The sequence below is a fragment of the Aquarana catesbeiana genome, linkage group LG12, assembly GCF_042186555.1.
Source record: "Aquarana catesbeiana isolate 2022-GZ linkage group LG12, ASM4218655v1, whole genome shotgun sequence".
Lineage (NCBI taxonomy): Eukaryota > Metazoa > Chordata > Amphibia > Anura > Ranidae > Aquarana > Aquarana catesbeiana.
Genome location: NC_133335.1, coordinates 66,973,445 through 66,988,112, shown reverse-complemented (window position 1 = coordinate 66,988,112; position 14,668 = coordinate 66,973,445). Strand labels below are relative to the sequence as shown.

Here is a 14,668-nt window from a genome sequence, read left to right as displayed (position 1 = left end):
TTATTTTTTTACATAGCTATACCTGCAAAAGGGGCCTGCCTGAAGTGATCTATCGGGACTTCTTTTCTGACTAATGTTCAACTTTAGGAGGTTGCCCACAAAGGTTGTTTTTGTCTAATCTGTATGTGTTAAGCATGAAATTAATGATTATAAATGAAAATAAATGCAAGGCCTGCGACTAGCTCTCATTTCCCACTGATATTGATTCAACAGCTCTTCTTGTAGGATTGGGTGCAGTCTAAATAAAGAAGCCTGTTACGTCACAGATCAGTTGTGTGGATTCCAGAGGCAGCTTACTCCCCTAATTAATAAAATCATTTTCCCCGCTGTGATCCTTGCTGTACACCCAGCCCTCACTTCCTCAACCAGCCGTAACCGTTCCCTGAGGCGGTAATCAGAGTTCACCCAGGTACCTGACCTAGTCACATCCACTGTGCGCTTTATAGGCGATTGGCGGAGGCAGCTGCAAGTCAGACACAAAGGTCACACAGCCTTGCTCTCCCACCATGTGCTTTCTGCTATTGATTAGATAGCAGGAAAGGCCTGTCTCTTCTACTTGTCTGACACTTCTGGAAGTTCATTGAACGCAAGTTGAAACTGCGCTGCCAAGGCTGTGTTTGCCGTACTGGAATTTGTATACGTTGAATCGAAGTGTGCAAACATCCCTCAATATTTTTTTTGCTGTGGGATGAAATGTGTCATCTTTGTATCGCGAGATCTTTTATGGATTCATCTCTGAACTGCTAATGGAGGTTATAGACTGGCACCAACAGCAGTCCATTTTTCTAAAGTTAATTATAGCCATTAGAAGACTATTGCCTAAGCTTACAAAAACTAACTGGTTCATGCATGGTCTACAACAGGGGGTCTCCAGACTTTATAAACAAAGGGCCAGTTTACTGTCCTTCAGACTTTAGGGGGGCTGGACTGTGGCCATTGGGAGCAGAAAAGGTCTCGGTGGATGAAACCGTGCCCCAAGGGCCAGATAAAAGCAAGAAAAGGGCTGCAGTTTGGAGACCTCTGGTTTACAACATGCTTCAGAAAGACGCCTTCAACATTGCTTTGTTAGGAGGACATAGCCAAGCTGAATATTCTAGTAGAATATCTGTTTTTATTTTATTTTTTCCCAATCCGTCAACCAAATGAAATGTTGTGCCTGCACAGCAGGCTGCCCTCCAATATCTGCAATACGATTAGGAGTAGTTAACAGAAAACCTCTTTCCTAGACTAACATCACTAGAAAAATCAATCTGTAGAGCTGGAATTTTTTTTTTTGGTTACTTTATAAACAAAGGGCCAGTTTACTATCCTTCCGACTTTAGGGGGGCTGGACTGTGGCCATTGGGAGTAGAAAAGGTCCTGACGTCATTGGGGGGGGGAAATCATTCCCCATTGTTGGTGTCACTGGGAGGAATTGTGCCCCATTGTTGGTGTCACTGGGAGGAATTGTGCCCCATTGTTGGTGTCACTGGGAGGAATTGTGCCCCATTGTTGGTGTCACTGGGAGGAATTGTGCCCCATTGTTGGTGTCACTGGGAGGAATTGTGCCCCATCATTGGTGTCACTGGGAGGAATTGTGTCCCATCATCAATGTCATTGGGGGCCCCATTGTTGGTGTCATTGGGAGAAATTGTGCCCTATCATTGATGTCAGTGGGGGGAATGATGTCCCATTGTTGGTATCCGTGGATGAAACAGTGCCCCAAGGGCCAGATAAAAGCAAGCAAAGGGCTGCAGTTTGGAGACCTCTGGTCTACAACATGCGTCAGAAAGACGCCCTCAACATTGCTTTGTTAGGAGGACATAGCGAAACTGAATATTCTAGTAGAATGTCTGTTTTTTTTATTTTATTGTTTCCCAATCAGTCAACCAAATTGAAAGTTGTGCCTGCACAGCAGGCTGCCCTCCAATATCTGCAATCCGATTAAGAGTAGTTAACAGAAAACATCTTTCCTAGACTAACATCACTAGAAAAATCAATCTGTAGAGCTGGAATTTATTTTTATTTTTTTGTTAACGTTCCATTTATTAATATCTGTTTTAGCTCAGAAATAAAAAAATAAAAAAATTAGAAGTACGTAATACTCACTGTATATAAGGCTCAACTCAGGGCAAAAAATATGTTTTCCCATGCAGTGGTGCTATGTCCACACTGCGTGGGTTAAGTGCTTGTTTTTGTTTAGGGGAGATTTACTCACCTAATCCTCCTAGCGCAAGATTGGTCTGGCACCCCCTCGCCCAAGTGATCTTGAATTGTGGACTGTTCCTGATGTCATCAAGTCCAGAGCAGGCCTAATAGGCCAGGCACAGTCCACTGCTGGACCGTGGGGGAGCACCGCTTTCCAGTGGAACGAAGGATCGGATGAGTATAAGCATTCTGCTCACATGGCAGTCTTACAACGCTGCTGCTAATTGTGAGGCAGGGGTTTAGCGATGTCACTCTACAGCAAGTTCTGTTCCCGGCAGTGTCTCAAGGTAAAAAAAACTTTGCAGCAGATTCACAAAAAAGGGATTTGCGTAAATAAACTGTACAGTAAGTTATGATGCTAAACATACTGAAAAAATAGAGTTTTAGTTTACGTACATTAGCTGAACTCTGGAATAAGCAAATATTGCCTGAATACAAGGGGCATGTGTTTTCTTACTGTAATCAGTGTGCATTGTGTTCTTTCAGATCTGTCTAGTAATCCACTGAGAAACTTTGCCTTTGTGCACTAACTTCCTGTAATAAAGACCTACATTGCTGCTCTCTCTCCTTGTGCAGGGTGAGTGGTCTGGTCTCCACCCCCTCCTGTAGTTTTCTACAGGCAGCCTGTAGTGGGTAGGCCTCCCATAACTCAGCTGAGCTCCTCCCACAGATCTGCTGTCTGCAAAGTCTATGTACAGCACAGCGATTAGGTTCCTGCTACTTTGCCACTTTTTTAAGTCCTTTGTGGTTCTTGAGAAATGTATTTAAAGTGACTGTTTTTGTGCCAGGAGTTCAGGCTCAGTTCCTACATTAGCAAGCATGATTTGTGTATTATGTGACCCTGTTGTGTGTATTCTGGACCTGCGGTCTTTGGCTAGCCTAAGGTGTAGAACAAGTGCTCGTTTTTAAATGCAGCGCACTTTCTCTTGCTGGTTTTCATCAGTTTACCAAATAGAAGGTACATCCTTGTCTATGCTGAGCAGATGAACTGAGAAAAACAGCACCTCTAATGAGAAAAGTGATATCCCTGACCTGTCCCTAGCAATGGCCTTCCAGTAGCCAATGCTGCTATTTAGTGGGATTTTCGCTTTCCTAATTCCATATACTTGAATATATTTGGGTTGGTTATTTAGCCCAGCTAGCTTGATTATGATTGGATGTTATCAGTATACGTGTTTTACTGGTACAGGGGACTGTGCTGGTTTCCAGGCCCATCCAGGTAGGCGTGAGGCCTGCATACATGGTGGCCTTTTTTCCTTCATTGCCACAGCTTCCGTTTCTATCCCTTGCTGTCACAAACTCTTTCTGCGGTTACCTGTGTTTCTTTGTGGGCCCAGAATTAGTCATCACACATTCATTGACAATGACATAAGCGAGAGTTTGAATTCTATATATAGAGATGTCCAGTTCTAGACTGTAGGCAAGTTTACTTTGGTAGTGATATGCTGCTCAGTAAATATAATCTTTGTTCTTTCTCATACTAATACGTGTTTGTGTTGGGGCAGCCCAGCACCAGAGAATTGCTCTTGATAATAATAGGGTCTAGAGATGGGCTCAAGCGTGTTTGGGATCCTAGTTCCAACCCACCTTCCTGATCATGCCAGGAAGCTGACACCGCTAATCATAGGCATTGACACATTTACCGGTCCGCAGCTGCAAAATTTGGGAAATGTCCCATTGCCTGTGATTAGCGGTGTGCAGTGTCGGCTTCCTGGCGGGATCAGACAGGTGGGTTGGGACTAAGATCCGAACACGCCTGAGCCCATCTGTAATTGGGGCATATGAGCTCAAGAGTGAACAATAACAAATGTTCATAAGCAACAAAATCCTTGTACCTTATAGCTGTGCTCCACCCAAAAGGTGAAGCTCTGCTTGTTTGTAGCCTCCCCGCTTCCACTGCCACATTTGGCACTTTTTGGGGGGGGAGCAGGTACCTGGTTTTGACAGGTACCCGTTCCCACTTCCAGCTCAGATCGCCACGGCAAACTGAGCCGGAAGTTTGCCCCTTCCCCCGCAGTCTTCTGGGACACATCACGAATCCCACAAGACTGCGGGACCATTCACAAGGGGCAGCACGACTTGTGCATGACCAGTAGGAAACAGGCTGTGAAGCCGCAAGGCTTCACTTCCTGTTTCCCTTACTACAGATGAAGCCGTGCATTACTACATATGCACCCAAAGCTGTTTCGAAGAATCGGCTCGGGTGAGAACAGTGGAATCCCTGGACAGGCAAGTGTCCTTGCATTAAAAGTTAGCAGTATAGCAGGAGCATGGAAGACACCCTCAGTATCCTTTAGACGATTGAAACACAACATTTCTTGGATTATGGTTCATGAAAAGTACACAAGTATTAATAATTACCAAAGTAAGCTGTTTGACCAGATTTGGGAACCTTGGGGGACCTATATACATGTGCCCCGGTCCTTGACACCTGGTGCTGTACAAATACGCGACCCATCTCCTTCTACCCCAACCTGCTCTCCAGCCTAGGTCTCCTTGTGCCCTCGGGATTCTCCTTTTCTCTTCATTTTCTGATCCAGCTGGATCTTAACCATTTTGTTTACCGGGCTCTCAGAGACAGTTTAGGCTCTTTGGGCGAAGACTAGTCAGGTTACTACAAAACCTTGTATGATCGCCCCCATTTAGCTGCCACCTGAAGTGCTGACATTGGTGTTTAGTAAAGCAAAGGCAAGAAGATGTGTCTGAGGGTACCCAAATTGTGTATCTATCTTCAACTTTCCTGATCTGGCTTGCGTTGGGCTTTAAAAAGATCCTGTCTGGTCTCTAAATCAGGGTTTCCCAATCAGTATTTCATCAAAACCTAGGGTTTCTCTAGAGGTTGCTTGAACAATGAGCAATTTCTGCCTTTCAAATCAGTTCCTACTGACACCATTAATCTTTTTAGCTATCTGTAAAGGGGTTAAGTCAGCTATGGTCGCAGGAAAGAAAATATCTGAAATCCCCCATCAGCACAGTCAGTGTTGATGGGGGAATTCCTCCTGCGGAGCCAATGTATTTTCCCGACAGGGGAAGCCGGGCTATAATAGCCACTAGCAATAATTGCATGTAAAATTTGACAGGCTGGTTATACCCAAGGTGATTGATCGATCAACTTGGGTACATTCAGCCTGCCCATATGTGGTTCGAATCTCGGCCTGTCCTTGCTGAACTGGCCAAGATTTGAACCATCTATGGCCGGCTAAATTCTTAGTGACCACATGTGTAAGTAGAAGTCTTCCCACTTATCTTCACATTAATGTATCGTGAGTTATAGATATAGTAATTTTTAGCAGAGGTTCCATGAGACCAGAAAGGTATTTCAAGGGTTCCTCTGCCTTGAAAACACTTTAAAAGGCTGCTCTAAAAGTTTAAACCCAACAATCCCTTGCAATACATGGCAGCATATACTCTGGTGGCTGATTTGTTATAACTTCTCTGTTCTAGTGTTGCAGGCTCATAAAGCCTATTTGGCATTCAACACTTTTTGGAGGCCTGTGTCCCCTGCTGCATGGTAGTGCCTTCCTCTGACCCCATGTCACTGAGTTCTGCGGTGACGTAGGGAGTCAGAGAAACAATTATGTGGTGGGGGTGCAGGCATCCAGCACTCCAAGGAGAGGCTTTTCAGGGCTACACACTACAACAAAAGAAAGGTAGGAGAAACTGGCCACCAAAGAGGTGAATATGGTCAGTGCTTCTATTGCAGGAGATTGCTGGACAAGGTCTCTTTAAATTCTCCAGAAACTGCACGGAATGCACATTGAGATGTTTGCCATTTAAGGTAATTTGATTGTGGGAAACTTACTTAAATGTTTTTGTGGATGAAGAAGATCATAACGCTGAACAGGAGCATGGCGTGCCAGATATTGATCCCTGCTATCTATCTTTACAGATGGAGATTGCGGTTTGCTGAATTTTGGATACTGCAAAATGATTGCTGGTCATCTGAAAATAGATAAGGACTTGTGCAGGGACTCAGCTTTTCCGCGCTCTTCTATAAAGATACAGAGTATCTAGGCACAGCAGCGCGTGATCGTGACTAGATGTTTCCTGCTTAGTGTAATGTGGCTGTGTATCTATCGATATGCTGATCCAGTAGATTTCACACCTGATGGAGCTCTCAGCTCATAATACCAGCTATCAAATGTAATAAGGAGAAGCCGTTATTGTGGTTTCTTTTCAGAGCCAGCTCTGAGTGATTAGGTAGCGACTCTGAATCAGTTGACATTCAGTCTGCAGTAACTTGAGGACATTCATAAGATGCAAAGGGAATAGTGTGGGGTGGGGGGACATGCACATTCCTGATTTAGTCATTGAATAAAATGTGATGGGAGGTGTTTAGCAGCTCCTGTCTCGGTAAATAGGTATGACTATGTGTATATATAGATGTTCTTATACACAAAGAACATAGGGGTTGGTTTACTAATATGAGAGTGCAAAATCCTGGTTCAGCTCGGAAAAGAAAGCAATCAGCTTCCAGGTTTTTTTTTTTTTTTTAAAGCTTAATTGAAGAAGCTGATTGGCTACCATACACAGATGCACCAGATTTTGCACTCTTAAGTTTTAGTAACTTAAGTATCAACCCCATAGAGTTTAGACGGCATCATTTTAAAGCTGACATTTGGGCAAACAAATATTGTTTAAATACAACAGCCGTGTGTTCCCACTTGAATCTCCATGTCTTACCTCTGTATTTTTCCAGATCTGTATGGAACAACTTACAGATTTTAAGACTGGTGATCATTGCTCTATCTTATTGTACAGGTTGGCTAGTCTTGTATCTGCCCCTTTACATTGGTGACCAGTGGAGAAAAGCACCTTTACATTGGTGACCAGTGGAGAAAAGCACCTTTACATTGGTGACCAGTGGAGAAAAGCCCCTTTACATGAGTGACCAGTGGAGAAAAGGCCCTTTTTGTTGGTGGCCATTGAAGAAAAGCCCCTTTACATGAGTGACCAGTGGAGAAAAGCCCCTTTACATTGAAGGCCAGTGGAGAAAAAGGCCCTTTACATGAGTGACCAGTGGAGAAAATCTCCTTTACATTGGTTGGTGCCCTGTGGAGAAAAGCCCCTTTACATTGGTTATCTGTGGAGAAAAGCCCCTTTACATTGAAGGCCAGTGGAGAAAAGGCCCTTTTTGTTGGTGGCCATTGAAGAAAAGCCCCTTTACATTGAAGGCCAGTGAAGAAAGGGCCCTTTCCGTTGGTGGCCAGTGAAGAAAGGGCCCTTTCCGTTGGTGGCCAGTGAAGAAAGGGCCCTTTCCGTTGGTGGCCAGTGAAGAAAGGGCCCTTTCCGTTGGTGGCCAGTGAAGAAAGGGCCCTTTCCGTTGGTGGCCAGTGAAGAAAGGGCCCTTTCCGTTGGTGGCCAGTGAAGAAAGGGCCCTTTCCGTTGGTGGCCAGTGAAGAAAGGGCCCTTTCCGTTGGTGGCCAGTGAAGAAAGGGCCCTTTCCGTTGGTGGCCAGTGAAGAAAGGGCCCTTTCCGTTGGTGGCCAGTGAAGAAAGGGCCCTTTCCGTTGGTGGCCAGTGAAGAAAGGGCCCTTTCCGTTGGTGGCCAGTGAAGAAAGGGCCCTTTCCGTTGGTGGCCAGTGAAGAAAGGGCCCTTTCCGTTGGTGGCCAGTGAAGAAAGGGCCCTTTCCGTTGGTGGCCAGTGAAGAAAGGGCCCTTTCCGTTGGTGGCCAGTGAAGAAAGGGCCCTTTCCGTTGGTGGCCAGTGAAGAAAGGGCCCTTTCCATTGGTGGCCAGTGAAGAAAGGGCCCTTTCCATTGGTGGCCAGTGAAGAAAGGGCCCTTTCCATTGGTGGCCAGTGAAGAAAGGGCCCTTTCCATTGGTGGCCAGTGAAGAAAGGGCCCTTTACAACCGGTGGAAAAAAGGCCCTGTAGAGTGACCCCCCACATCATTGGATGTCAGTGGTAGCTGACCCCTTATACCGGTGGTTATGTAGGTGGGACATCATTTTTCCAGTGCTCACTACTTAAGGAACCCCTGGGAAGATCTGGAGGAACCCTTGTTAAGAAAGCCTCCTCTACTGTATCTGATCAGTGATCTTCTGCATTCCTTGGCAATCCTTTCTCTATTGCTTCATAGATGATTCTGTGACCATGCTTTAGCAAGACAAAGTCTTCCACATTCTATTTGTGACACGTCATTTGCCTGAGACTGTTGAATGCAGTTGGGGAGGTGACTGCTGCTAAACAGTCACGCCTCAATGCTTCCAGGTCAGAGGTCACATAGCAGTGTCACAGTTGGCCTTGACCATTGCCATAATTCTCCTGTCACCAGATCCATCTGTTAGTATAGTTCCCACCACGTAAATCTCCTCTGATGAGCCCTGGAGAATTCCTTTGGCATTTTGTTATTGGTTGTGCGATGGAGTTGTCCTTGCCGTATGTTAAAGTCTGCAGCCTTTCCCTTTTATACCCCCACCATTCCTGCTACATAACATAACAATACTCACTTTGTCTTTGCTCCTCTCCCTCCATCTGCTTTTCATTCTGACCCCAACAGAATTTGGGACTTGCCCACATGACAAAGTTCTGACCTTGCATACCCCTCTGAATGAAGAAGTATCATCTCTAGGTGTCTGGTATCTGCCAAAACTGTTCATACATTCTTCATCTTTGACATCTGACACAGAAATGCACCTAACTTAGTGACAAGGGTTCCAATTCTGATGGTTAGGTGATGGTTACTGGTAGCTAGGGACAACATAGGCACTTCCCTTTTCAGAAACCTATACCTACATGATGAGTGAGGACATCTGCTTACAATCTTAATGACGATGGACTTCGTGTAAAATAGTCACAATAGGCTTAAAGCCCACCCTGGTGTCATCAAGTCTAATGCAGGGACCCTGCTTTGGGTGTAATGACGCTGAGGGGACAGTCCATTTCCAGAGCATGGGGGCGTGTCATCAGCCGAGGTAGAGGAAAAGTGGGCAAGTAAAAAAGCATTTTCTTTCCTTGAATAACCACTTGCCCTCCGGAAGATTTACCCCCATTCGTGACCAGGCCATTTTTTGCTATATGGCACTGAATTACTTTCCCTGACAATTGCGTGGTCATGCACTGCTGTACATAAATGAAATTTAATGTCCTTTTTCTTTTGCCACAAATAGAGCTGTCTTTTGGTGGTATTTGATCACCTCCTGCGTTTTTTTTTGTTTTTTTGTTTGTGCTATAAACAAAGACCGACAATTTAGAAAAAAACGTTATTTTTTACTTTCTGCTATTAAACACATCCAATAAAAAAATTTAAAAAATCTAATATCTTCATACATTTAGGCGAATATGTATTCTGCTACATATTTTTGGTAAAAAAAAATCCCAATAAGTGTATATTGATTGGTTTGCACAAAAGTTATAGCATCTACAAACTATGGTGTGTGTATATACTGGAATTTTTTTTTTTTTACTAGTAATGGTGGGATTGCGATATTGCGGCAGACAATCAGACACGAACGGACTCTTTTTGGGGACCAGTGACACCAATACAGTGATCAGTGCTAAAAATATACATGGTCACTGTACTAATGACACTGGCTGGGAAGGGGTTAAACAGCCAGGGCAATCGAAGTGTTTTGGTGTACTATGTGTGCTGTTTTTACTAAGACCCCTTTCACACTGAAGCGGTTTTCAGGCGTTTTAGCGCTAGAAATAGCACCTATAAAGCGCCTGAAAACCGGCTCCTATTCATTTCAGTGTGACTTTTCACACTGGGGCGGTGCGCTTGTGGGACGTTAGGAAAAGTCCTGCAAGCAGCATCTTTGGGGCGGTTTGGGAGCACTGTGTACAGCACTCCCAAAATGATCTGCCCATTATATTGAATCGGCAGTGATTCGGAAGCGCCCAACATGGGCGTTTTTAACCCCTTCTTTGGGGTTAGGCAGGGCTCTGTCCTGTGTATCTTCATGATGATTGGTGGGTGCCGGCAGTCATCCATTCCCTGGCACCCGCTGATCGGTATCTGCTGTGTATAATCGCAGCACAGCTGGGTCTTGGGTGGCGCATGTGCCCCCTACCTGGAAGTCCCGAATCGCACACCTAGTACGTGATCTGGCGCAACAGACCCGCCTTGCCACCGTACATCGAAGTGCTACGGTCGGCCAAGCAGGTAAATCAGTGGTTAACCTTTGCAGTGCAGGTGCACTGAAAGGGAGACTTTTCAGATTTTCCAGAGCTGGGCTTTCACTAATTTATAACCGTTATTCCATTCAGCAGTGGGAGCTGAAAATAATGATCGTTATAGCAGATAACACGTGCATTTTAGCTTAGTAAATTGAGCCAAGTGCTTTGCAGAAATAAGAGTGATGTAATGATGCTGGTTTAGATATCCTTAAACCACAATGTTTAATACATACATGAAAAAAACCCCGAACAATAAACTTCTCTTTCTTGCTCGCCTTTCATCTATTAAAGCGAAAGTTAACTAAAAAAAAACAAAAAACAAAAAGCATGCATAGTAGCACATTATGAAAGACTCATCAAAGCCCTCCAGTGGCGTGCTGTCACCGCTGACAGGGCTTCCATCTTCACTCGGTCTTCCTTCCGGGTACACAGGCTCTTGTCCTTTAAATGACCAAGCCCCGGTGACATCATGCGTGCAGAGTCACTGTTTACAGCGCAGGGCTCTGAAGGAAAAGCATGGGTGCGCCATTCCTTCAGAGTGCATCCGGTGGTGGCATCACTGGCTGAGACACTGAATATCTCCTAAATGGTGCCTGTTTAGGAAATAGTCCTTGTACATACAGGTAAGCTTTATTATAAGCTTACCTGTAGGTAGAAGTGTCCAATGGGACTTTACTACCGCTTTAGCTTTACCATTGAACACATTTTATTACATCTGATGGACAAGTGCAAAGAAATAGCTGTTCTTCCAGCTAGAAATCTTGGGGGCTGATAACTTCCAGTACTCTCTGCCACTGGTCTGTTATCGGTGAACATTGCTCCCTGCTATCTCAATGGGCTACAAAACACATTCCCCTGTTGTGGAGAGGAGAGGGAGCTGTTATGTAGTCCTAACACACTCCCTGTCCTAAGGTGACAATACTGCTCAGCACATTTGTCACCTTCGAACAGGAAGTGATTTATTGGCAGGATTACCAGGTTAAAATAAAGGGAAAAAAAAGGTGAAAAAAAGAAAACTGCAGCCATCCATCTAAAGACCGGTGAGCCACAATCCTATCAATTTTTGTTCTCGGGTTTAAAGTGACTCAGACTAAAACAGTTTCTTGAGGAAGGAAGATGGAAAAACGGGTTGCTGGAGGACTGGGTAAAAGAGTTCTAGCAGTGCTCAGATTTTTTTTTTTTTTTTTTTTTAGTTGGAAAGTACTATTTTATATTATTATTATTATTATTATTATTGATTTATATAGTGCCGACAAGTTACGCAGCACATTAAACCAAATTCTTCAATGTTTGTAAATGTTTTGAAAGCTTTATATCCTTTTGCTATTATTATATACTGTATGTACACTGGAGCATAGTGCTAATTATATATTCAGGCTCTGCTTCCTCCTTTAGTAGTGCTGCACAATAGATGTGCCTTGCTGATCCTTTTATCTTACTACCAGACAGAATCTATCTCTATGAAAACAGATCCTCAACATTTCTGCGGGTCGTTGGAGACCATGTGATCTTTGTGTAGGTTTTAGGTCGCATTAGAGAACTTGTACCAGCTTAAATTTTTGCAGTCGGCTGAAATCTGAGCTGCGGGCGATCCTGCGGCAGCATCATTGAAAATCGAAGGAGCTGGGTGGAAAATTCTTGGTGGAACAATGACTGCAGCCAATCAGATTCAGTCACTGTTCGGGTATTTTGACAACCGCAGGAGCAGTGGCTGTCAGAATACAAAGATTCCTCCACCCACATTGTTAGCAAAATACAGTTTTTGTATTGTTTTGTTTTTGAGTTTGCTTTATTGGTTTATTTCCTTTTGGCTATTGTTATGATGTTTATTTTGCAGTTTATTCTAGAGGTCGACGGATATATCGGCCGATATTTGGCTTTTTTTACTTAATCGGCATCGGCCGATTGTGCTGATAAAAAAAGCCGATTCAGCGGGACTTGCAAATGACTTCTGTAATTGAAGTCAATTGCAAGTTGTCTGAAGTTTTCTTCTCTCCTCCCTGGGCAGCCAAGTCTGATAAGAAGATACATTTGCATCTCTTTCAGGTTCTTTTATCAATAGACTGAACTCCGTGGAGAAGTTTTCAGTTTCACCATTTAAAGACTTAGGCCTCTTTCACATGGACGATCCGTATGTCCGTTTTTCATCCTTCCGTTTTCGGATGAAAAACGGACATACATTCATCCCTATGGAGCGTCGGATGTCAGCGGTGACATGTCCGCTGACATCCGACCCCGCTCCGATCCGAAAAGTGTAACGGAGGAAAAACCTACTTTTCCATCCGTTATCGGATCGGGTGACGACGGACACTACGGTCCGTCGTCATCCGATCCCCCCATAGGGGAGAGCGGCGCTCTGACAGGTCCATCGCTGCACAGTGTGCAGCGATGCACCTGTCATCTTCCTGCTCAGCGGGGATCGGCGGCGCGATCCCCGCTGAGCCAGCGGATGTTCACGGGGCGGATCATCACTGATCCGCCCCGTGAGAAAGAGGCCTAAATCTTTTCTGACACTTGTTGCTTACTAGTAAAAATCCTGTATTTTCTGCTATAAAATCACTTAGAACCCCCAAACATTATATATATTTTTTTAGCAGAGACCCTAGGGAATAAAATAGCGGTTGTTGCAATATTTTATGTCACACGGTATTTGCGCAGCGGTCTTTCAAACGCAATTTAAAAAAAAAAAATACACTAATGAAATTAAAAAAAAAAAAAAAAAGCAGTAAAGTTAGCCCATTTTTTTTCGTCCAAAAGTTTTGATTACCTGTTTTTGTGTATTTAATATTTAAGATATAGTTATTTTTTTTTAATCTAAATTCTACATACAAGTGAACTGATTGGAGGTTTGTTTTGTTTAATAAATGTTTAAATATAAAAAATTTTCTGTATCACTTATTACTTAAGGCTGCTTTCACACTGGAGCGGGCATGCGTTGACGGTAAAATGCTGTTAATTTTAGCGGCACTTTACCGTCATTTTAGCGGCGCTATTCGGCTGCTAGCGGGGCGCTTATAACCCAGCTAGCGGCCGAAGAAGGGGTTAAATGCGCCCCTGAAGTGCTGCTGCCGAAACGCTTTGCAGGCGCTTCGGCAGCGGTGCGCATTCATTTCAATGGGCAGGGGTGGTGGAGGAGCGGTATACACCGCTCCAAAGATGCCGCTCGCAGGACTTTTTTTTTAACATCCTGCCAGCACATCGCCTCAGTGTGAAAGCACTCGAGCTTTCACATAGACTGCAGGGGAGCCATTTTACAGGCGCTGTTTTTAGCCCAAAAGCGCCTGAAAAACGCCCCAGTGTGAAAGGGGTCTAACTGTTAGATTTTATGAGATGAAGGGAAAAAAAAAAAAAATCGGCCTAAAAAATCGGCATCATATATCGGCCATCGGCCACCGCAATTTCTAAATATCGGCTTTGGCATCGGCCAGGGAAAAACCCATATCGGTCGACCTCTAGTTTATTCTATATTATAGTGTTTTATAGAGTATAGTTGTGTACAGTGGCAGCTGGTGCTCAAAATTTGAGGGGGTAGGGGCGGCACAAATTAACACCATCCTAAGTCCTAAGACTCCTTGGCCAATAGGGGCTTCCTGATTGGCCAGGAGAATGAGGAAGACAATAGCAAATATTCATTTGCTATTGTCACACAAGTGAGTGTGCTCGGGAGCAGTGCCCTTCCTTATTTAAAGCCTATTAGAGCCTAATCATGTGCTTAAAATAATAAACCCCCATTGGAATCCATGCGTCCGGTGCCCTGCATGTAGATTAGGGGGCCGGACGCATGTATAGGGGGGTCCCCTTATGGAGCAGCCACCACTGGTTGTATAACTATATGAAGACATTAGAGTATCTTACATGTTCAGCTTACTCTTCTTTTTCTTTTTTGCAGCAATTGAGACTCAGAGCACCAGTTCAGAAGAGATTGTCCCCAGCCCTCCCTCACCACCTCCGCTCCCCAGGATCTATAAACCTTGTTTTGTGTGTCAAGACAAGAGCTCCGGTTACCACTATGGGGTCAGTGCCTGTGAAGGCTGTAAGGTAAGTCTTTTGCAGCTGCACCCGGATAGGACAGGAGAGTACTTCTGTCTAATGCAATAGTCAACAGCTGTATGAGTGGATCTCTTATCTTGAGTGCTCTCTCCTTGTTATAACAAAAGATAATGCAATCACAGTTGGGTAGACTAAAAAAAAGTTCTACTCAAGGAAGAAGAAATGGTTTAACATTACCAACATATATATGCGATCGCAAAGGGGTGACCTTTTTTTTTTTTTTTTTTTTTTTTCCACTCAGCAAGATTATTTATCTGGGAATCGTTTTTCAGTTATCAATACTTCCAACTTCTTCCCATTCCTGCTTCTCATC

General features: G+C 44.2%; 1 protein-coding gene across 8 annotated transcripts in view; it reads left to right on the top strand.

The window, feature by feature from the left end:
* RARA (retinoic acid receptor alpha) overlaps positions 1-14,668 on the top strand; it is a 246,853-nt gene that overhangs the window by 179,463 nt on the left and 52,722 nt on the right. For all 8 annotated transcript variants that reach the window (XM_073607988.1, XM_073607989.1, XM_073607994.1 and 5 more), the window contains one exon: positions 14,195-14,343. In XM_073607988.1, the coding sequence (XP_073464089.1) occupies positions 14,195-14,343 (149 nt within the window). The remainder of the gene's footprint in view (positions 1-14,194; positions 14,344-14,668) is intronic.